Here is a 24,125-nt window from a genome sequence, read left to right on the forward strand (position 1 = left end):
AATCTTTTTGTTGTGAATCTTCACCTGAGTCTATTTTTCCATTGATTTTTAGAGAGAGTGAAAACAAAGGGGACAGACACAGAGGGAGAAACATCAGTGTGAGAGAGACACATTGATTGGAACACTCCTGCACGTGCTAGGAATCCAGCCTCAAGGTAGGTACGTCCCCTTTACCAGAATCAAAGCCAGGACTCTCAGTCCATGAGTCAGTGCTGTATCCACTGAGTGACACCCGCTAGAGCAGGAATTAATGATTCTTGAGCTAAAAATGTGTCCCAATGTCTTCTTCAGTGTATATATTTGACAGGTTTCTTTCTTTTTTTTTAAATATATTTCTTTATTGATTTCAGAGAGGAAGGGAGAAGGAGACAGAAACATCAACGATGAGAGAGAATCATTGATTGGCTGCCCCCTGCACACCCCCTACTGGGGAACGAGCCCACAACCCAGGCATATGCCCTCGGCCGGAATTGAACCTGGGACCCTTCAGTCTGCAGGCCGACGCTCTATCCACTGAGCCAAGTCGGCCAGGGCTTGACAGGTTTCTTATGCATACGTGACAGATCATTCAGAAATAGAAAACAAAAGAAAAAATAGAGGATTTGGGAGTGGGGTTAGGGGAACAAAATAGGTTATATCTAATATAATAAAAGGGAAACATGCAAATTGACCGTATATCCACTACATCCACAACCCACACCCCACCAACCAATCAGGAGCGAATATGCAAATTAACCCAACTAAAATGGTGGCAACCATGGAGCTGAAGTTGCCCCCAGCAGTGGAGGAAGCCAAGCTTCCCGCCTGCCCTGGCCAGCCCTGAGCTCCGCTCAAATCTACAAAGTTTCAATTATAGAAGGTAAATAAATCCCAGATACCTGCTTCCAGCCTGCGGCCGTGGCCAGCTTGAAAACAGTCATCAGCCCCTCACCCAGGCTGGCCAGGTACCCCAGTGGGTCCCCCACGCTGAAGGCGGTGTGGCCATCCTGAGAACGGCCCTCAGCCCCTCACCCAGGCTGGCTAGGCACCCTAACAAGACGCCCACCCTGAAGGGTCTGTGGCCAGCCTGCAAACAGCCATCAGACCCAAACTCAGGTTGGCCACAATCCCATGGGGTGAGGGTCCCACTGGGGGACTTACCTAGCCTGAAAATGGCCCTCAGTTCCTCACCCCAGCTGATCAGGCACCCCAGTGGGACTCCCACCCTTACCCGGGACACCCTTCAGGGCAAACCAGCCAACCCCCACCCATGCACCAGGCCTCTATCTGATCTAATAAAAGAGAAACATGCAAATTGACTGCACCTCCGCTATGCTCCAAGCCATGGCCACCAGCCAATCAGAGCGACTATATGCAAATTCACCCAACCAAGATGGCAACTGGCATCCACTGACCTGGAGCAAGCAGGAGGCTCAATTGCCCCGCTGATGGAGGAAGCCAAGCTTCCTATCTTCCCTGGCTGGCTGCGGCCTCCACTCAAGGCAACAAAGTTTCAATTATAGAAGATAAATAACAGATACCTGCTTCCAGCCAGCCTCCACTGGGAGCTTGGGTGGCTAGGGGCTGTGGCCAGCCTGCAAACAGCCATCAGACCCTCACCCAGGCCACACCCTCATGGGGTGAGGGTCCCCACTCGGGGTCTTGGCCAGCCTGCCATCAGCCCCTCACCCAGGCACCCCAGCAGGACTCCCCTCCCTGAAGGGGGTGTGGCCAGCCTGAAAACAGCCCTCAGCTCCTCACCCAGGGTGGCCAGGCACTCCAGTGGGACCCCCATCCTGATCCGGGACACCCTTCAGGGCAAACCAGCTGGCCCCCACCCATGCACCAGGCCTCTAGCTAATCTGATAAAAGAGAAACATGCAAATTGACCGTACCTTCGCTACACGCACATGTCACGCCCAGAAGTCACACACACCAGCCAATCAGGAGCAAATATGCAAATTAACCCAACTAAGATGGCAGCGGCCATGGAGCTGGAGTGTTGCCTCTGGCAACAGAGGAAGCCACACTTTCCACCTGCCCTGCCGGCCCTGAGCTCCGTTCAAAGCTACAAAGTTTCAATTATAGAAGTTAAATAAATCCCAGGTAACTGCTTCCAGCCTGGGCCATGAGCAGCCTGAACACGCCCATCAGTCCCTCCCCCAGGCTGGCCACACTGCAATGGGGTTAGGGTCCCCGCTGGAGTGTTTGACCAGCCTGAAAACAGCCCTCAGCCCCTCACCCAGGCTGGCCAGGCACCCTAGCGGGACCCCCACCCTGATCCAGGACACCCTTCAGGGCAAACCAGCCGGTCCCCACCCATGCACCAGGCTTCTATCCTATATAATAAAAGGGTAATATGCAAATTGATCCTAACAGCAGAGCGACTGGGAATCACTGGTCACTATGACACACACTGACCACCAAGGGGTAGACAGACGCTCAATGCAGAAGCTGCCCCCTGGTGGTCAGTGCACTTTCACAGGGGGAGCTCTGTTCAGCCACCAGTCAGGCTGCCAGCTGCCAGCACAGCGGTGGTGGTGGGAGCCTCTCCTGCCTCCTCAGGAGCACAAAGGATATCCAACTGCAGCTTAGGCCTGCTTCCCACTGGCAAGTGGACATCCCCTGAGGGGTCCTGGGCTGCCAGAGGGATGTCGATGACTGCCAGCTTAGGTCTGATCCCCCAGGGAGGGGCCTAAACCAGCAGGTGGACATCCCACGAGGGGTCCCAGACTGTGAGAGGGCACAGGCTGGGCTGAGGGACACCCCCGAGTGCACAAATTTTTGTGAACCAGGCCTCTAGTCCTATATAATAAAAGGGTAATATGCAAATTGAACCTAACAGCAGAAAGACTGGGAATGACTGGTCACTATGACACACACTGACCACCAGGGGGCAGACAGACACTCAATGCAGGAGCTGCCCTGTGGTGGTCTGTGCGCTCCCACAGGGGGAGCTCTGTTCAGCCACAAGCCAGGCTGATGGCTGCCAGCACAGCGGTGGTGGTGGGAGCCTCTCCCACCTCCTCAGCAGCACTAAGGATGTCCGACTGCAGCTTCTCAGCCTGCTCCCTGTTGGCAAGTCGACATCCGCTGACGGCTCCCAGGCTGCCAGAGCGATGGCTGACTGCCAGCTTAGGCCCGATCCCCCAGGGCGCGGGCCTAAGCCAGCAGGTGGACATCCCCCGAGGCGTCCCAGACTGCAAGAGGGCACAGGCCGGGCTGAGGGACCCTCCCCCCGCGAGTGCACAAATTTTTGTGCACAGAGACTCTAGTCATAATATAAGAAGTAATCTTCCTGGCCCGGCCTGTGTTGCTTAGTGGTTGAGCAGTGACCTATGAACCAGAAGGTCAGGTTAGATTCATAGGGCACATGCCCAGGTTTCCCCTTCAGTCCCCAAGAGCAGGTATGCAGGAGTCAGTGGAACATTGATACACTCTCATTATTGATGTTTCTCCTTTCCTTTCTGAAATCAATAAAATATTCTAAAAAGTAAATGTAGTTTCTCTTTCTTTAAATTCTTATCTAAAGATAATTTTTTCCATTGATCTTAGAGAGAATGGGAGAGATAGTGGGTAGAGAGGTAGAGAAACATTGATATGAGAGCGACACATCAATTGGTTGCTTCCCTCTGGCACACAGGGTAGGTTGGAGACTAAACCTTCCACCCAGGTAACAGACTTGACTGGGAATCAAATTGTTGACTGCAGGAGGGATGATGCTCTAACTACTGAGCACACCTGATGAGCTATAGATTCTCTTTGAAGGGACTTATAAAAAATTTGAAGTTACATTATATGAGATATGACTGACAAATATATCACAATGTAAGGAAGTTTATCTCAAAGGTCTTTCTAACCCTGTCTCATTTGGCTCATTTCTCTGCATGTATTCCCTCCACCAAAACGTTGCAAGTTTCATTCCTGGTCCCACAAATGCCATATTGGGGGTGTGATTCCAGAGCTCCTCAGGGCACTTTTGTGAGGCAACCATTGGATGTTCATCTCCTCTGCCTTCCTCTCTAAATTAAATTTTTTAAAAAACTTTAAAAAAACTTTCAAAGCAAGGTATTTTCCAAGTCCCTGAGGCCCCAGACAGCTGACCTGCCAGTTGGAGGCACCTGCATGTATTAGCCTAAGTGAAAGCAGCGGAGAAGGACTCAGCCACCCCGGAATTATATGCAATGATGAATGTTGGTTGATTTAAGCCACTAAACTTTGGGGTGTTTTATTTCACAACAAAGACTAGTTGTAAGAGAACAGAGTTCCTGAGATTGAGGTGCTCAATAATAAAAACCTAATGCGTGTGGCATGCCCTTGGGCCTGGCTAGTGGATAGAGGCTGGAAGGAGACTGTTAGTGGATGCTGCAAGCGAAGGAAATAGGATTGAAGTCTGGAAGCACAGGAAATCATGTGTTTTTTTGGTTTTCTGGTTTGTTTTGGGAAATCATGTTTTCATATAATGAAAACATTAACAAACCTTTTGCCAATAGCACAAGAAGCAGAACAACCACCTGAGCAACCCATAGATTCCTAAGAAATATTGAATATTGTTGCATTAAGAGAATCAGTTTTGGGTGGTTTATAAAACAGATAATGAACTTGAGATGCTGATTGTACAGGGCTGAATTGTGTCCCCTCAAAATGGACATTTTTTAGGCCTAACCTGCAATATGTCTGTATTTGGAGATTGGGGGTTTAGGGAGGTCATTAAGGTTATATGAGGTCACAAGAGTGGGGTCCTAATCTGATAGAAGTGGGTTCCTTATAAAAGGAGATCAAGTAACCTGTCTGTACATATTCCTGAAGTTTTTTTTAGATAATATTATCTAGAAAGGATAGTTTGCCCTAGCTAGTTTGGCTCAGTGGATAGAGCATCGGCCTGAGGACATAAAGGTCCCAGATTTGATTCCAGTCAAGGGCACATGCCAAAGTTGCAGTCTCGATCCCCAGTCTGCGGCATGCAGGAAGTAGCTGATCAATAATTCTCTCATCACTGATATTTCTATCTCTCTCTCCCTTTTCCTTCCTCTCTGAAATCAATAAAAATATGTTTTAAAAAAAGGAAAAGAAAGGATAGTTCAATGTCTTTTTCTGAGTTAAGTCCACAATATTTATTTTTGACTAGAGAGTTGGTGCACGAAAGCCATGCATGGGTAGAGTCCCTAAGCCTGGCCAGCGACCAGGGTCAGTCAGGTTCCCTGCTTCCTCTCCTCCTCCCCTCGCCAGTTGCCAGCTTCCACTAGTTCCCAACTTGACTCCCAGCCTCCTCATTCCCTAGCTCCCTGAGTGCTTGGGAGCAGGGTGGCGGGCCACCCCATGACCTGCAGGTGGTTCTGGCCCCTGCTCCACCATCCTGCTGAGGTCCCTCTCTCGTTGGGGCCCCCATTGCCACCCACTGTTGGAGCCGCTTTGCTGAAGCCCACAATGTTCTGCGCCACCTTCTACTGGTTAGTGCACATCATAGAATTTGAGAGCAATCGAATTCCCAGTCCCCCGGTCAAACTAACAAGGGGACACTTTGCATATTAGCCTTTTATATATATATATTAAAGGCCCGGTGCACAAAAATTTGTGTACTCGGGCCGGGGGGGCGGTGTCCATCAGCCCGGCCTGTGCCCTCTCGCAGTCTGGGACCCCTCAAGGGATGACCACCTGCTGGCTTAGGCCCGCGCCCCAGGGGATTGGGCCTAAGCTGGCAGTCAGACATCCCTCTGGCAGCCCTCGGGGGATGTCCACTTCCAGCAGGGAGCAGACCTAAACTGCAGCCGGACATCCTTAGCGCTGCTGAGGAGGCAGGAGAGGCTCCCACCACCACCACTGTACTGGCAGCCATCAGCCTGGCTTGTGGTTGAGCAGAACTCCTTCCATGTGAGAGCGCCCTGACCACCAGAGGGCGGCTCCTGCATTGATTGTCTGCCCCCTTGTGGTCAGTGTGTGTCATAGTGACCAGTCATTCCCAGTCCTGCTGTTAGGGTCAGTTTGCATATTATCCTTTTACTATATAGGATGGAGGCCTGGTGCACGAGTGGAGGCCGGCTAGTTTTCCCTGAAGGGTGTCCCGGATCAGGGTGGGGTCCCGCTTGGGTGCCTTGCCAGCCTGGATGACGGGCTGATGGCTGTTTGCAGTTGGTCACACCCCCTTCAGGGTGGGGGTCCCCACTGGGATGCCTGGCCAGTCTGGGTGAGGGACTGAGGGCCGTTTTCAGGCTGGAGGGTGACTGAAGCTCCCAGCCTCTCCTTTTTTTCTTTTTTTTTTAATTCTGGGATTTATTTACCTTCTATGGCTGTCACTGAAACTGAGAGAGCTGGCTTTAGTTCTGAGGTTCGGCTCCAGCTTGAGACCTCGGCTGCTGAAAGCAGGTATCTGGGTTTGTTTGGCTTCTATAATTGAAACACTGTTGCAGCTCCAGGTCTGAGGCTCGGCTGGCAGAAAGCAGGTTTCTGGGGTTTGTTTAGCTTCTATAATTGTAACATTGTTTCTTAGAGTGCAGCTCAGAGGTCAGCAGTGGCATGCGGGGAACCTTGGCTTCCTCCATCACTGGAACAAACAAGCCTCCTGTTTGCTGCAGCTGCCTGGCTGCCGGCCGCCATCTTGGTTGGCAGTTAATTTGCATATTGCCCTGATTAGCTAATGGGAAGCGTGTCAGAGGTACAGTTAATTAACATGTTTGTCTATTATTAGATCGGATGTAGACTAGAGGCCTGATGCACAAAATTCATGCAAAGGGCTCAGCCTTCACAGCCCCAGGTGCTAAGGCTGACCCTCGCAGCCCCTCACAGACTCTCGCAGCGCCCCTGCCCCCCGGCCCTTTTAGCCCCAGCTTCATCTGGTGGGTCATTCTGATGTTTGGGCTAATTAGCATGTTAGCTCTTTATTATATAGGACCTGTTTAATTTTGGAACAGGTAATACATGAAATAATAAAAGGTTTGTAGTGAAAAATAGTACTTCAAGGTAATTTAAGTGTCGGACACAACATTTGTTTTAGTAATGCAGTTTATAACAATATTTTTAAAAGGTTTATTTTTAAGCAGTGCTATTGTCCTAAATGATCATATGTCCTAGCCATCGAATCTAATTCTCATATCCCAGATCCTGTCCCTGAAAGGCTCTGAAACTCAGCCATGTTGAGCTATGGTCTCCCTGGGGATTGAGGCAGGGAGCAGGAAAAGGCTGCCGGTGTCAGTATGAAATTGCCTGTCTACCCATGGAGAGTTTTGTTTCACAGTCTAGTTCATCCTCAAACACATATTTGCCATTTTTTGTTTCATTAAAGTGCTTACATGAATTCCAATTGCAGTCATGTTCCTGAGTTCAAGCCCCTCCTCACTTCCAGACCCTCCCTGAGATCCCAGTTGCTACAGAGTTGCTTCAGTCTCACTACCAATATGTGCCTGCTTGGCCCAGGGTAAGCAGGAGATGGGGGTGGGATGGGCCGGGGGGAGGTAAATTAGTTCCTGATGTAATCCTTTTCAACTGTAGTTTCCAACACATGTGGAAATCTTTCTGAGTGCTTTCATAATATATTTGAAGCTAATTGTGTGAGTCACTGACTTCCAAACTTCACCATTGGGAATGGAGAGGAATGTTGACAAGCAGACATAACTGCCAGAGGGTGTTTCATTTCATTATCAATTTTTAGGAGGAAATCCACAGACATGTCGGAAAGTTCAAGATCACTTTTACCACATCATTTCTGGAGGTTGCATTTGCCCCTTTGGATTGTATCCTCTGGCACAGAGAAGGCTCCCTATTGGATGCAGGTAAGGCTTCATCAGGGTTTATGTCGGGCATTCTCCTCTGTTCCATTGGTGTATGGATCTGTGTTAATCCAGGATCACACCCACTTGCTTACCCTTGCTGTGTAAAATGTTTTTCAGTGTAAAAACGTGAATATCCCACTTTCCTATATTTGAAGTATTTACCCTCTCTGGAATCTCTTTTGCTTAAATCACAGTCAAAATTGCCTTGGAATATCCATAGATAATCTATTTATTGTGTAGCCACTTGGACATATAAAGGAATGTATTTCAGTTTATTTGTATCTGCTTCCTTTAGCATTGCTGTGTCATTTTCAGTGTGTAAGTCATTCACCATCTTTGTAGAATGGATTGTCTTTATGTGTTTAACTGTTTATTATATGTGGTGTGTTTTCTGGCTTCAGGTGGCAATACTAAGAGGTGATATTTTATTGGCATAAACCAATTAAATATATAAGTTAAACATAATCCTCTGGTCTGGCTTACTCTAAATTACAGGTTTCTAAACAGGTCATATCTTTAAAGTAAATAAAGATTTATAATACTGAAATGAATACCTATATTTATGAAAATACTGGAAAATAATAAAAATAAAAATGGTGATGGGTCTAAGTAAAATGATAATAGTTATTATTCTTATAACTCTTTTAAATATTGATTTTCAATTGTTTTGTTTCCCAAATAATAGGAAAACGGTAACAGGATACATTCTACATTGATATCAGTGTCCCATTAACTAGGCTATAGGTACTACTAAAGTCAAAATATTCATTTAAAACTGCATTCCCAGAACACAAAGATTTCAAAGACCGCAACATACAACTAGAAAATTTTTATCCCTTAAAAAATACATAAACCTGTTTCCCACTATGATGGATGGGACTATCTCATCAAGTGCCAACATGAATGGATATCTGGGTGTGTCTCTGCCACCCCCACCCTCCTGCTTCCCTAACTCAAGCTGCCTCTCCCTTCAGTTGGGGAGACAGGGAGGGGCTGAGAGAGCAGGCTGCCCTTCCCCTCCCAGCTCCTCACTGAGGGTTTAAGGATCCAGGCAAATCGCAGGCAGAAAGTTCTGGTTTCAAACCCAATCTGCCCGCCTTTTGAGTTCTCTGTAACTTCACCGTAAGAATGTGCTCCCGGCTTGTGAAGATCCTGGGAGAGACCCCTCCCTGGGACACCTGCAGCTGAAGGGCAGACCAGCCAGTAGCTCTAAGCACAGCCTCTGGGAGCTGGGAAACTTCTGTGTGAATTCCAGGTTCCTCCTCCCTCTTCATGCTTTTGCCACAGCTGCCATTTACTCGCTAGCACCCTAATAAAGGAGCAGCCCCTCTGTCTGGGGTGCCTTGTGACATCAGAAAAGCCACCTGGCCCTCTCTGTCCATCCAGCGCGGCCCCGCCAACCCCGCAGGGAGGCGCATGCGCAGTTCCTTGCAGACGGAAGCGGCTGTGGAGGGGAAGGTGGCGGTTCCCCCTGAGGAGGGTGTTTGTCTTTAAAGCTGACGCTCCCCGTCCCCCTCCCCGCAGGGAAGGCTGAGGGCGTTGCGGGCGCTGAAGTCCTTGTTGGGGTCCCCGCCCCGGAGCCTCTCTCAGCCGTGAGTCCGCGTCCCGGGAGGCTGCGCGGTGCGGGCGCCACGTTCCTTTGGGAGGAAACGGAGGCCCCGGCCCGTGGTCTCTCCGCCTGTGGCTGTGGCCACCGCCTGCCGCGCGGTTTTCCCGCTGAAAACCGTTCCCGGGGCCGCCGGTGCTCCCCGCGGGGCTGAGAGTCTGGGTCAGGGGCTTCCCGCCCTTTGCGCCCCTCCCCCCGCCCGGCGTTTTCCGCCCAAAGAGCCCGGATGGCTGCCGGCCTGGGGGTCTGACCCCCCTCCTAGGCCCACCCCCATTGAATAAGGGGTCTGCCTGCCCGGGGAGCACAGTGTCCATGGGGGGGGGCTCAGGGGGATGACGCGGTGTCCCCTGAAGAGGCGACCTGCCCGCAGGGAGGGGCTTTGTGGGCGCGGTGACTGCGGGGGGCGGGGGCCCAGGCTGGGGGGTCAGGAGAGGGAGAGAGAGACAGACACGTGGGCGGGAGGAAGGGCAGCGAGGGGTCCACAGAGAGGGGCCCATAGGGGGTGTGGGGGGGACTGGACGGCGGCGGTAGGAGTGAGGGGGCCACTCAGGAAAGTGGCCTGAGGAGGAAGGAAGTGGAGACACAGGGAGGAGGGGGACCCAGAGAGAGGAAGGGGGGCTGAGAGGGAGCGGGTCCTGGGGAGCAGAAGTGGGGGCCGCACAGGAGGAGGCACTTGAGACAGAGACACTGGTTCAGAGGAGAAGAGTTGGGGAGCGAGTGCAGGGACAGAGAGGGGGGCTCAGGGATGAGGGAGCAGAGGGAGCAGCCCTGAGTCCGCAGCTGTGGGAGCGGACAGAGGGGAACAGGCAGCAGAGGGGCCGCGGGCGTGGGGAGGGGGAGACGCAGACGTGTGTGGAGATGGAGCCTCAGAGACCGGGAGACAGAGCCCCTGAAGGGAAGTAGGTTTCAGGAGTTTCATGGTCCAGGTGTAGGACAGACAGACAGAAAAGGGGAGAGAAAGCAGGGGGGAGGAGGACACAGGAAAGGACCACAGTGGAGGGAAAGGGAACAGGAGACAGACAGATCCACAGACAGAAATACATATAGTGGGAGGAGGGAACCCTGATCTGGGTGAGGGGTGAGCTGATGGGATGTGGATGATTCAGTTGTGATATATCAGCTTGTGGCATATAAATATATGTAGATATAAATTTTAAAATATATTTTTTATCGATATCAAATTCAAAGGGAGAGGGAGAGGGAGAGAAATATCAATGAGGAGACACAATCATTGATCACCTGCCTCCTGCAGGCTCCTCACAGGGGATCAAACCTGACACCTTGGCATAAGCCCTGACTAGGAATCTAACCATAACCTCCTGGTTCCTAAGTCCAATCTCAACCAGTGATCGAGCTGCCTAAGCATGGCTTCACATATTTAACAGCTGTTGTTGTTTTTTTTGTTACACAGATTGAATCAGACTTATAAATCTCCAGTTTATAAGGCTTGGGAATCTATCCTAATAAAAGGGTAATATGCTAATTAGACGTCTTTTTGGAAAAAGTCATGGTGGCAGGGGCTGAGGCAGAGGCGGTTACAGGCAACCAGGCTGGCAGAGTAGTGCAGTTAGGGGCGACCAGGCTGGTAGGGGAGAACAGTTAGGGGAATCAGGCAGGCAGGTAAGGAGTTAGGAGCCAGAGGTCCCAGATTGCAAGAGGATGTCCAACTGCCGGTTTACCTATACTAATAAAAGGGTAATATGCTAATTCTACCAGATACCTTCTGGACAAAGCCACAGTGACAGGGGACTATGCAAAGGTCGTTTGGGGCAACCAGGTCGGCAGGGGAGGGCAGTTAGGGGCGACCAGGCTGGCAGGGGAGGGCAGTTAGAGTAAACATACTGGCAGGGAAGGGCAGTTAGGGGCGACTAGGGTGAAAGGGGAAGGCATTTAGGGTGACCAGGCCAGCAGGTGAGGGCAGTTAGAGTCAACAAGGCTGGCAGGGGAGTGCAGTAATGGGGATCAGGCTGGCAGGGGTGGGCATTTAGGTGGATCAAGCCAGCAGGGGAGGGAATTTAGGACGATGAGGCCGGCAAGAGAGGGGAGTTAGGGGCAACCAGGCTGGCAGGGGAGGGCAGTTAGGGGCAACCAAGCCGGCAGGGGAGGGCAGTTAGGTGTTACCAGGCTGGTAGGAGAGGGCATTTTATAGGGATCAGGCCGGCAGAGGTGGGAATTTAGGCAGATCAGGCCAGAGGGAGGTCATTTACGGGGACCAGGCCAGCTGGGGAGGGCAGTTAGGGGGATCAGTCCGGCAGGGGAGGGCAGTTAGGGCCAAGCAGCCTGGCAGGGGAGGGCAGTTACAGGGATCAGGCAGGCAGGTAGAGTGGTTAGGGCAGGCAGGCTTGTGAGTGGTTAGGAGCCAGAGGTCTTGGATTGTGAGAGGGATGTCCGACTGCCGATTTATGTATACTAATAAAAGGGTAATATGCTGATTAGAGCAGACATCTTCCAGACAACCATTTGGACATCCTTCTGGACCAAGCCACAGTGGTGGGGGCCGAGGCATGGGTGCTTTAGGGGAATACAGTCCAGTAGGGAGGGCCATTAAGGGTGACCAGTCTGGCAGGGGAGGGCATTTAAGGGGATCAGGGTAGCGGGGAGGGCAGTTAGGTGGATCAGGCAGATAGGCAGAGTGGTTAGGGCAGGCAGATGAATGGTTAGGAGCCAGAGGTCCGGGATTGCGAGATGGATGTCCGACTGCCAGTTTATCTATTGTAATAAAAGAATAATATGGTAATTACATTGGTCATCTTCTGGACAACCATTCGCATGTCCTTCTGGACAAAGCTATTGTGGCGGAGGCAGAGGCGTTTAGGGGTGACCAGGCCATCAGGGGAGGGTAGTTGGGGGGATCAGGCAGGCAAAGGAGCGCAGTTAGGGTGATCAGACTAGCAGGCGAGGGCAGCTAGGGGGATCAGGCAGGCAGGCAGGTGAGGAGTTAGGAGCCAGAGGTCCTGGATTATGAGTGGGATGTCCGAGTGCCGGTTTACCTGTACTAATAATAGGGTAATATGCTATTTAGACTGGACATCTTCCAGACAGCCATCCTGACATTCTTCTGGACAAATCCACGATGGCGGGAGCCTTGGCAGAGGCTGTTAGGGGCGACGAGGCCATCAGGAGAGGGCAGTTAGGGGTGATCAGGCCAGCAGGGGAAGACAGTTAGGGGTGACCAGCTCGGCAGGGGATGACAGTTAGGGACAACGAGGCCGGCTGGGGAGGGCAATTGTGAGGATCAGGCCAGCAGAGGATGGTATTTATGGGGATCAGGCCAGCAGGGGAGGGCAGTTAGGGGATCAGGCCAGCAGGGGAGCACAGTTGAGTGCGACCAGGCCGGCAGGGGAGGGCAGTTGGGGGCGACCAGGCCGGCAGGGGAGGGCAGGTAGGATGACCAGAGTGGCAGTGAATGGCAGTTAGGAGCAATGAGGCTGACAGGTGAGGACATTTAGATTGTCAGGAGAGCCAGGGAGGGCAGTTAGGGGTGACCAGGCCAGCTGGGGTGGGCAGTTATGGGGAACAGGTCAGCATGTGAGGGAAATTAGGGGCAACCAGGCCGGCAGAAGAGGGCAGTTGGGGGCGACCAGGCCTGCAAAGGAGGGCAGTTAGGGAGAACAGGCAAGCAGGTGAGGGAAATTAGGGGCAACTAGGCTGGCAGGGGAGGGCAGTTGGTGGAATCAGGAAGGTAGGCACAGTGGTTAGGGCAGGCAGGCAAGTGAGCTCTTAGGAGCCAGAGGTCCCATATTGTGAGAGGAATGTCTGACTGCCCATTTAGGCCCGGATTGGAGAAGGTACAGGTCAGGCTTAGGGACCCCCCTGCCCCCCTTGCACAAATTTCATGCACCAGGCCTCTACTGTTATAATAATTTGCTTCCAATTGCAACTCTTTTTCACTCAGAGGGGAGAGACTTTTGTCTGTTGCTCATGTGCCATTCCTCGGATGGCAACGAGGAGGTGACCTGGGTTTATCACCACTTGATGCCTTTTCACGGAATATTAGAAGCCTTAACTTTGTTGCTGTGGTGTTTTGTGTCTCTCTGTGTGTGTGCTGCTTCCATGGTTTTATTTTTTCTATGTCTGACACTTAATTTATTATTTAAAAACATCCTGAGATAAATTCTCTGGGTTTTCCCAGATCCCCTGAGGAGCTTTTAGAAATGCCCTCAGGTGGGCTTTCCCCCATGGAGTTGGACAGCTGCTCTGGGTGGGGCATCATTGGTTTCTGAGGGCCTCCAGGTGATGGAAGGTGAGGACGGGGATTAGCAGGAGGGTTGCAGGATGCCTTTGTGAGAGTGGGGAGCAGGCTTTGTTCAGGGGAGGTAAGGGGATGCTCTGTTTCGTTTGGGGGGTCAGGACAGCAGCTCACACTCTCATTTCTGTAGGAGTTTGCGGATGTCTTTGGGAGGAGAGACACATGAAGATACACACACAAACTCACAGTGTGGTCTCCATGTAGGAGCTCATTGTTCCTCACTCTGTCCTGTGACCAAGGAGGGGTGGCCTTTTCCTCATTTCCAGGTCCTTCTGCCTGTGAGTGTGAGGTGAGCTGATTAACAGGCTGTGCTGGCTTCTTTGAAGGCACATTTTGTGGCTCCTCAGCGTATTGTCTCCTGAGAAAACATCCGAGGCCCTGATCGGGACCAGGACAAATGGCTACTTTTCAGGTAAAATATGTGTCCTGGGACAGAGGCTGTGTTTGCTTTTCCTTGAATATCTTTTGATTTATTTCTCTACTGCTGATGGTCTTGTCTTTGCAGGTTGTTTTCTTATTTCATTACCTTTTTCATCATAGTCAATTTTAACATTTTCTTTATTTCTCTGTCCCTTGTTTTTCATAATTTTTTTCTCCCTCTTTTTAAAAAAAATATTTTTATTGATTTCACAATGGAAAGGAGAGGGGGACAGAGAAACATCAATCAGGAGAAAGAATCATTGATCAGCTGCCTCCTGCACACCCCACACTAGGGGTCTAGTGTGAATCCTGCAATGTGTCTTGACCAGGAATCCAACCCTGCCCTCCTGGTCCATAGGTCAGTCATCTACCTCTCAGCCACACTGGCCGGGCTATAATGCTCTCCTTCATTTCATGCAGACTCCCCAGGTCAGGAAGCATTCCTATCTTTAATTAGTGACTTTCAAGTACTCAAAACATCTTTTTTTGTGAGAGATCAAACTTGCAGGGCAGTCATGTCTAACATCCCTACTGGGATGGCTCAGAGGCTCAGGTATCAGTGAAGAAGGCAAGTGTAGGTGTTAGGTTCAAGTGGCTGCAGCATCAGCTCTAGATCGGGAAGAAGATGCACATATGCCCTAGCTGTTTTGGCGCAATGGATAGAGCGTTGGATTGCAGACTCGAAGGTCCCTGGTTTGATTGTGTTCAAGGGCACATGATCGGATTGCAGGCTCGCTCCCCAATAGGGGGCATGCAGGAAGCAGCCAATCAATGATCCTCTCATCATTTATGTTTCTATCTCTCCTTCTCCCTTCCTCTTTGAAACCGATAAAAAAAATATTAAAAACAAAAGATGATGCACATCTTAGTGCTCAGAATAGCTCAGAAAGTTCTGAAAAGCAGGGTAAATAGAAGAGACGTGCTCACTAGGTTAGTACAAAAAACTTGGTATTGAAATGTACCAGTAGCCTATAGAACATTAGAGGTACATGTGGATTAACACTTGCAAAAATTAATGTTTATTTGTGATCATTTTCACACAATTATTTTTTTTAAATATATTTTATTGATTTTTTACAGAGAGGAAGGGAGAGAGATAGAGAGTTAGAAACATCGATGAGAGAGAAACATCGATCACCTGCCTCCTGCACATCTCCTACTGGGGATCTGCCCACAACCCAGGTACATGCCCTTGACCGGAATCGAACCTGGGACCTTTCAGTCCGCAGGCCGACGCTCTATCCACTGAGCCAAACCGGTTTCGGCCACACAATTATTTTTTTATTGATGTATTTTTACCAGTAATGTCAGTAGTGGTGACCTGTCCTATGCTGTGCCTCTGTCACCTGATGCCCATTGTTTCAGTTCATGTGAGGTTCACGTGGCAGAGGCGCTCCCCTCACTGCAGAGCTGATGGTCTCCCTTTCTCAGTAGGAAGGGTTTAGTAGGGATTTGTTGAGAGACGTTCAAAGTCCATCACATGGCATCTAGAAAGGCCCCACTTCTTAGTTTCTATTTGCTTTGAATAATAGACGCCCTACTTTTCTTTCCTACAGATATTTGATTTTTGACATAGGAGCTTTAACCAGTCAGGCCGTGTTCCTGTAAATATTCATTATATTCTATATTCATGTCACGGACATACTGTCCATGATCACTTTTTGAATATTCTGGAATGTTTACAAGAATCATATTAATTTATCTTCAATTCAGCTAAATTTCTATGATTGTAGCCCTAACCAGTTTGGCTCAGTGGACAGAGTGTCAGCCTGCGGATTCCAGGGTCCCAGGTTCGATTCCAGTCGAGTGTGGAAAGGAAAATAAGACTCCAACACAACATGCAGGTGAATGGCCAACGGCACCTTTTGGTCGCCGTTCTAACCTATTTATTTCAAAGTTATACAATCAGTCATTGTTGCAAAGTGCCGTTACTAAAACAAGTGAATTACATAAAACATCATTAGTCAATTTTTGTCCCGTTACCAAGATATTATTAATCAACTTGCCCCGTTACCCCGACTACTAATATTAACTTGCCCCGTTTCCTAGACTATTATAAACTTGCCCCGTTTCCCAGACTACCCTGGACCATAGTTGGTTCCATTTCCCCAGCAGCTGCCAACATACCTGAGAGGGACATTCAGAGGTCACAGTGGCCACGCACCCGGAACCAGTAATTTGCTGCGGCATCTACAGGTACTCTCCCACATATCCCCCCTTTTTAGTCAACCTCTCTTAAAAAAGATTAAAAGCAGTACTAAGATAGCCACTAGTATTGCAGGGATCCAGGAACTGGGAATAATGGAAGAGAACCAGGTCTTTGGGTGCCATTGCAGGCGACCCCACAGGTCTGCCCGCACTTGTTCTCGGGAAACGGTTATTAATCCTGCCAATTCAGTGTGCACTTGCTTCTCTAAGGATCCAATATCCTGAGAAAGATTACTATTAAAAACTTCTAGGAGAGCTTGTTGCTCATCACTCCAAGATTTATTGGCATAAATGAAGTTAGTAACACAAATTCGGGTAAACTGTGCATCACAGGTTAATTGCTGCTGTCTGACTATGGCCTGCTGACACTGACCAATCCACAAAACGGTAGCCTCCAGAGCTTCTAGCCTAGCCATAATCTGCTGATAAATGGCTACCTGTGTTTCCAAGTTAGAGGTCAGGTTGTGAACCTACTATCCACTTGTTGGGCTGTAAGGATAGAGGTCTCCAAGGCAAATCCTGATGCTACCGCAGAAGAGATAATTACCATAGTAGACATAATAAAAGCTGTTAAGGAATATACAGAGGAACAGTGGGTACATTCCCGGTGAGGGTCTGGTTAAACAATGCTTGAAAACGAGAGTCCCCCAAATGTCCATTAGGCCTCACCCAAGTCCCTTGAATATAGTCCAAGTCATTAGTAGTCCAAGGCGGATCAGGATCATTCTAAGTCTGCAGAGTGAAGGTTGGTGGATTAATCATATGAGTCCAGTGAACCTCAGCCGAAGTCACTGGCAAAAGTCCAGTCAAGGTGATCAAAGCCAAAATCAACCCCCAGGAAGAGTTCTGAGTGAATGCTTTGAGCTTCCGCATCCAGCCTCTTCAAAGAGTCCCAGGTAATAGGAGGAGCTATCTCCATCTGCCGACCACCCCTCCCCTGGAGCGCGTCCTGAAGGTTTATGGCTTCTATCCTCTTCCTCAGAGATCCATTGCAAACTCGGTTGTTGGGGTCTGCATCTGGAACTTAAACACAAGCATACCCTCTTCCCCAAGTTAGCAAATCCACCGGGCCTTTCCAAAAGGAGGATTCCTGATCCCGGTACATTACTTTAGGATTAGATTAGGCTTATGTTCTTCAGGAACTAAGTGTTTTTTAGTAGCCATTTCCCCATGCTGCTGATATAAAAAATTTAAAAAATACAGTGCCCTATTTAGCCTATCTCTAGGCGTCATCCCTCTACTCCCCCCCCCTTTTTTTTTAATATATTTTATTGATTTTTTTACAGAGAGGAAGGGAGAGAGATAGTTAGAAACATTGATGAGAGAGAAACATCGATGAGAGAGAAACATCGATCAGCCGCCTCCAGCACATCTCCTACTGGGGATGTGCCCACAACCAAGGTACATGCCCTTGACCGGAATCGAACCTGGGACCTTTCAGTCCGCAGGCTGATGCTCTATCCACTGAGCCAAACCGGTTTTGGCCCCCCTTTTTTGTTTTAACAATATAACCTTCAAGGTAGAATGGGCACGTTTTATAAATACCCTGACTAGTGGGATTATAGGAGATGCTAGTAATATGAGTGAAGAATTGGGGAAATGTTGTAATGCTAAAATTAAAGCTTTTATCTCAGCTCGCTGGGTGTTGGAATATTTCTTAGCAGCAAATTGCTTCTAGCTTCTATGCTTACTCCAGCAAATCCCAGCTACACCAGTATTTCCTGATCTATTAGTAAAAACAGTCATTGCATTCTCTAAAGGAGTAAAAGAAATAACTCTAAAAGGTTAACATTGTCTTCTCGCCACTCTGCGTCTGCGCCCTGGTGTTAGGCACTCAGCTTGGCACTTTCCCCGCGCTCGCCCTGCGCCCACTCCTTTGCAGCCCAGCTTTCTCCCGCTCCTCCTCCTTCCCCAAGCCATTGCGGCTGTGGTGGACAGCGCCAGTGAGAGTGATACAGGGGGAAGCCAGAGGGCACTGTCATCTCGCTGTTCCGCCTGGAGGAGCTCACCAACTGCCTAGCCTCCTGGCAAGGGGGGAATAATCTCACCTCCAGGGGAAAGATTTTTAGAATCCGGCGGAGCCAGAGGGTCCGTCATTACCGATGCCCTTCCTTATCCGCCCCTTCCTCATCTGCCTTTTCCAGTTCTTCTGACACCAAGGCTGCTGTAATAGGCGCCTGAGTTGGCTGCAAGGGCCGCAAAGCAGTGGTAATATAAGCCCAGGTTCCTAAAACAGAATCTCCCATCGCACTGCCTCTCTCCTGCTCTCTCCTTAATGTACTGCCCACACGGTTCCACACCTCCACGTCCAGCGTGCCTTTATCCTGGAACCACAGACAGTGATAATGAATTTGCTCTATAAATAGAGTCAATAAATCACAGCCAGTCGCCCGAAGCAACTGCTGGATAAGCTTTAAAAAAAAGCTGTTTATCCTTAATCATGGAATTCCCCATGCTTTTATCCTGAAGGCTACTCACCCAAGCTCTTTCGGATTCGGCCGCAATCCCTCCGATCGAACTCCCCTGTCTTTCCACGGACCTACGCTGCTCCCCTTGGCAAGCGGCACTGGATTCCTCACACGGGGCACCAGCTGTGGAAAGGAAAATAGGACACCTACACAACATGCAGGTGAATGGCCAACGGCACCTTTTGGTCGCTGTTCTAACCTATTTATTTCCTTCAAAGTTATACAGTCAATCATTGTTGCTAAGTGCGGTTGCTAAAACAAGTGAATTACATAAAACATCATTAGTCAATTTTTGTCCCGTTACCAAGGTATTATTAATCAATTTGCCCCATTGCCCCGACTACTAATATAAACTTGCCCCGTTTCCCAGACTACCCTCAACCATACTTGGTTCCATTTCCCCAGCAACTGCCAACATACCTGAGAGGGACATTCAGAGGTCACAGTGGCCACGCACCCAGAACCAGCAGTTTGCTGCGGCATCTACAGGGACGCTCCCACAGTCAAGGGCATGTACCTTGGTTGTGGGCACATACCCAGTAGGGAGTGTTCAGGAGGCAGCTGATTGATGTTTCTCTCTCATCAATGTTTCTAAATCTCTATCCCTCTCCCTTCCTTTCTGTAAAAATTCAATAAAATAAATTGAAAAAAAAATTTTCTATGATTGTAGCTCTCCACTAATGATATACTGAAATCTATACTAATAAAAGGGTAATATTCTAATTAGACCGGGAGACCTTCCGGACGTCCTTCCAGACAAAGCCATGGTGGCAGAGCTGAGGCAGAGGCGATTAAGGGCGATCAGGCCAGGAAGGGAGGGTAGTTGGGGGTGATCAGGCCAGAGGGGGCGGGGGGCATTTGGGGTTGAGCAGGGCCAGCAGGTAGAGTGTGTAGTAGTGATTAGGCAGGCAGGCCGGTGAGTGGTCAGGAGCCAGCAATCTTGGATTGTGAGAGGGAATTGGGCCTAAACCAGCAGTCGGACATCCCCTAAGGGGTCCCAGATTGGAGAGGGTGCAGGCTGGACTCAGGGACACCCCTACCCCCCACCCCGTTCACAGTTTTGTGCACCAGGCCACTAGTTTTCCCATAAATGAGTGCCTAAGAAATAATAGGTCTAATTTGTTTTCTATCATTATGTCAATTCCTCACCATATTTTGTTTATAATACTCAAAGGGTATCGTTCACAAATAGATTTATGAAATTTATGGAATCACAAAATAATCTTGAGTTCATTGACATGACAGTTCTGTTTTCTATCTCTTTTATATTGTACACTAGAGGACCAATGGACAAAATTCTTACACCTGGGCGGGAGCGGGGGGTGGGAGGTGGGAGGGGTTGTTTCTCAGCCAGGCCTGCGGTCTCTCACAGTCTGGGTGCCCCAGGATCAATCACCCCAAAGAGGTAGACCCTGCCCATCTGTCACAGCCAGCAGTGGCCTGGGCCTTCCCGTTTCGGGCAAACGTAGAGCCCACCCAGCTGATCGTTTGCCCTACTGGCCAGTGGCCTGGGCCTCCTACTGTAGGGCGATTAATGGGGCGATAGCCGGGCCTGTGACCAATCACATCGCACCTGCATTGGCTCACCTGGCACCAGTGTGTATCATAGTGTGGTCGTCTAGAGTCCTGCTGTTCTGTCATTCAGTCGATTTGAATATTACACTTTTATTATTGTAGATAGTTCTCATAGATGTGTCTGACTCTACATACAATGTTAACATTATTTGAGGTATTTTTCCTTACTTGCTTAACCTGTCTTTATTACTCTTCTCAGTTACCGAAACTGCTGTGAATACTCATGAAGTTTCTTTATTTTTTTAAATTGTAGGGATGACAGAGGAGAGGGAGAAGCAGCACTGAGTCAGCCAACTCTGGGGAACAGGACAGACTGTAACCGGCAGCAGAGGGGACACAAAAGTGGGAAGAGAAAGACCCAGGTGTGTATGTAGATGGGAGCAATCAGAAAGACCAGGGAGAAAGAGCAACTGAGGGTGAAGTAGGTTTCAGGAGTTCCATGGTGCAGGAGTAGGGACAGAGATAGAGAAAAGGGGGTGGGGAGACAGAACATAGGAAAAGTTCAGTCAGCGTGCTTCAGTGGCGGAAGGTGGCCCTATGAACCAGGAGGTGACAGTTTGATTCCTGGTCTGGTTTTTTGGCTTAGTCCCCCCCTGGGGGGCTTGCAGGAGGCAAGCAATCAAGGAGTCTCTCTCGTCATTAATGTTTCTATCTCTGCCTCTCCCTTCCTCTCTGAAATCAATAAAATATATATTAAAACAAAAACAAAAAACATAGGAAAAGACAACATTGGAGAGAAAAGGAACAGGGAACAAAAACAGATCCATAGACAGAAATACATAGCAGTGGCAAGGAGGGGAACCCTGATCTGGGTCAGAGGTGAGCTGATGGGATGTGGATGGTTAAGTTGTGATATATCGGCTTGTGGCTTATATGTTTAATTTAACAAGTGAATTGTTTAAACAGATTTGAATAAGAATTACAGATCTCCAATTTATAAAGCTTATGAATATTTTATAATTATTTGCTACCCTTTGCAACCTTAATCACACAGAGGGAGAGACGTTCCTGATGGGTATGTTCCTGATGGGCCCCTTGTTATTTCCTGGGAATGCAAAAAGGAGGTGACCTGGGATAAGAGATGACTGAGTCTGATGTTTTATGAAGGAATATTAGAAGCGCTGGATCTTTTTTTCTTTCCCAGGGATTTGAATTTTTCTATCTCTGATATTCAATTCATGTAAATAGTCATTTAGTTCTGAAATCAGCATTGGTTACATCTCACAAGCACTTCTTATCATTGTTAATATAAGGCAGTCTCTCCCTTTTCAAAACTTTAAACCTAGAAATCATTACATTAAAAGAAACAACGTAATTGTTTTTGGTTTTAAATGCATTACGTGTAGTTCAGATTCTGAGCCCTGCGTCCTTTCTACTGTTTATCACACCTCGCGACATCTATTGGCACTTAGTAATACGAGGCGATCTCAGCGTGCACTTAGTAAGGATGTCAGTGATATCAACAGTCAGAAGCTAGTTTTTTGAGTTGGTCTAATGTTTAGCTCCTCTTTCCTTCCCTTTATGTGTGATTTGTTGATTTAGTGTCCATGAACCATAAAGGAGACATTCCCCTAAGTCCTTCTTGTCCATTCTCTAAAAATATTAAAGGATGGACTGGATTGAACTAGAAATTGGTTGCCACATAGACCCTCCTTCATTCATGGTGAAGTCATTTGATGAGCATATTTCAATAGCTAACTTTTCCCAAAGGCTTTAGCATGAAGATCTATTCTCTGTAATTCCCTGGGGAAGGAGGAAGGAAATCTGCCTGGGAAACCTGCACGTGTACAAGTTCCTGCTTCAACCCCTCCCACTACCCAGAGGTCTCAGGGGTGCTGGGTGTGATGTCTGCTACCCAGGGCTAAGGAAAACTGCTCTGGGGGAGCCTCGCAGATCCCAGAAGGGAACTAGTAAAAGATGCCATGTCATGGGTCTGAGGGCAGGCTTTTTCAAGGGAGGTAACAGGTGCTCTCCTGGGTTTGGGGATTTAGCGGAGCAGCACATGTTCTCATTTCTGTAGGAGTTTGTGGAAGTGTTTGACACATGAAGACAGAAAAAAGCACCTCCCATTGTGGTCTCCATGTAGGAGCTCATTGTTCCTGACTCTCTCCTGTGACACAGGACAGGAGGGGCTGACCTTTTCCTCATTTCCAGGTCCTTCTGACTGTTAGTGTGAGATGAGCTGATTAACAGGCTGTAGGGGTGCTTTTGAAGGCACATTCTGTGACTCCTCAACATATTGTCACCTGAGAAAACAACCCAGATCCGGACCAGGACCAGGACTAAATGGCTGCTTCTCAGGTAAAATATGTGTCCTGTGTCAGTGGCTATGTTTGCTTTTCCTTGAACATCTGTTGATACATTTCTCTTTCCCTTCCCACCCCTGTGTCTACTCTGCTGCCCCTTTTACACTCTGTCCGTTTCCCCACAGCTGGATGACTCAGTGCTGCTTCTCCCTCTGCTCCATCATTCCTAAACCCCCCTTTCTTTTCCTGCACCTGCTCCCCCAATTCTCCTTGAACCAGTCTCTTTGTCTGAAGTGCCTCTCCCTTTCTTGCCCCCACTTCTGTTCACCAGAACCCCTCTCCCTCGCAGCTCCCCTTGGTGTCTCTGGGGCGCCTTCCTCTCCATATTTCTCTACTTCTGATGTTCTTTCTGTTCCAAGTTGTTTTCCTTTCCTTATTTCTTTCCTTTTTTCTGATGATAGTCAGTGTCAGCAGTTTCTATATTTCCCTCTCTCTTTTTTATTTATTTATTTATTTATTTATTTATTTATTTATTTATTTTAAAATATATTTTATTGATTTTTTACAGAGAGGAAACGAGAGAGATAGAGAGTTAGAAACATCGATGAGAGAGAAACATCGATCAGCTGCCTCCCGCACATCTCCCACTGGGGATATGCCCGCAACCCCGGCACATGCCCTTGACCGGAATCGAACCCGGGACCCTTCAGTCCGCAGGCCGACGCTCTATCCACTGAGCCAAACCGGTTTCGGCTCCCTCTCTCTTTTTTAATGTATGTTTTTATTGACTTCAGAATGAGAAGGTGAGGGAGAGAGATAAAAACATCAATGAGCAGAGAGAATCATTCATCAGCTGCCTCCTGCACACCCCCCACTGGGGATGGAGTCTGAAACCTTGCGTGTGCCCTGACCAGGAATGGAAACCTGCCCTCCTGGTTCATAGGTTAACATTCTACCTGTGAACCACACTGGCCCGGCTATACTTCTCTCCATTTTCCCAGAGCCTTCTCTGCCTTCATTTTATGCAGCCTCCCCGAGGTCCAGAAGCATTCCCTCCTTTAATTAATGACTTTTCAACTCAGAACATCCCTTTAGTGATAGATCCACCTGGGAAGGCAGCCATATATAACATCCCTATTGGAATGGGGTCAGAGGCTCTTGTGTCTTGAAGAAGGGAAAGGCAGGTTTTAGGTTCAAGTGGCTACAGCATCAGCTCTTGATCAGAGGTAAGAAAATGTACATTTTACTGCTCAGGATAGCTCAGAAAGTTCTGAAAGATGAGTAAATAGTAAATAGAAGAGACTTGCTCACTAGATTAGTACGAAAGACTTGGTAGGTAAATATTCTATTAGCTTACAGAACATGAGAGGTACCCGGGGATTGACACTTGCAAAAATTAATGTTTATTTGTGATCATTTCCACATAATTCCTTCTTTATTGAGGTATTTTTGGCAGTAATGTCACAGCAGTGGTGACCTGACTTTCTGTGTGCCTCAGTCACTTGATGCCCATTGTCTCAGTCCACCTGATGTTCACATGGCAGAGGTGCTTGCCTAAATGCAGAGTTAATAGTCTCCCTTTCTCAAGAACAAGGCTGTGGTAGCGAT

General features: G+C 48.7%; 1 protein-coding gene across 5 annotated transcripts in view; it reads left to right on the forward strand.

The window, feature by feature from the left end:
* Positions 1-24,125, forward strand: part of LOC308530452 (zinc finger protein 320-like) — a 52,673-nt gene that overhangs the window by 20,389 nt on the left and 8,159 nt on the right. The window contains exons 4-10 of one of the 5 annotated variants that reach the window (XR_013996846.1): positions 53-155; positions 7,283-7,390; positions 7,625-7,745; positions 13,867-14,012; positions 18,698-18,857; positions 20,525-20,633; positions 22,426-22,572. Coding sequence is in view for 1 of the 5 variants with exons in the window: in XM_081107118.1 (XP_080963244.1) it covers positions 53-61 (9 nt within the window). In the remaining 4 variants the exon portion in view is untranslated. Of the gene's footprint in view, positions 1-52; positions 156-7,282; positions 7,391-7,624; positions 7,746-9,165; positions 9,338-13,866; positions 14,013-18,697; positions 18,858-20,524; positions 20,634-22,425; positions 22,573-24,125 lie in introns of those variants that run through there. The other 4 variants (XR_013996847.1, XR_013996849.1, XR_013996848.1 and 1 more) reach the window with 4 other exon arrangements.

Source organism: Myotis nattereri (genome assembly GCF_964212035.1).
Source record: "Myotis nattereri genome assembly, chromosome: 15".
Lineage (NCBI taxonomy): Eukaryota > Metazoa > Chordata > Mammalia > Chiroptera > Vespertilionidae > Myotis > Myotis nattereri.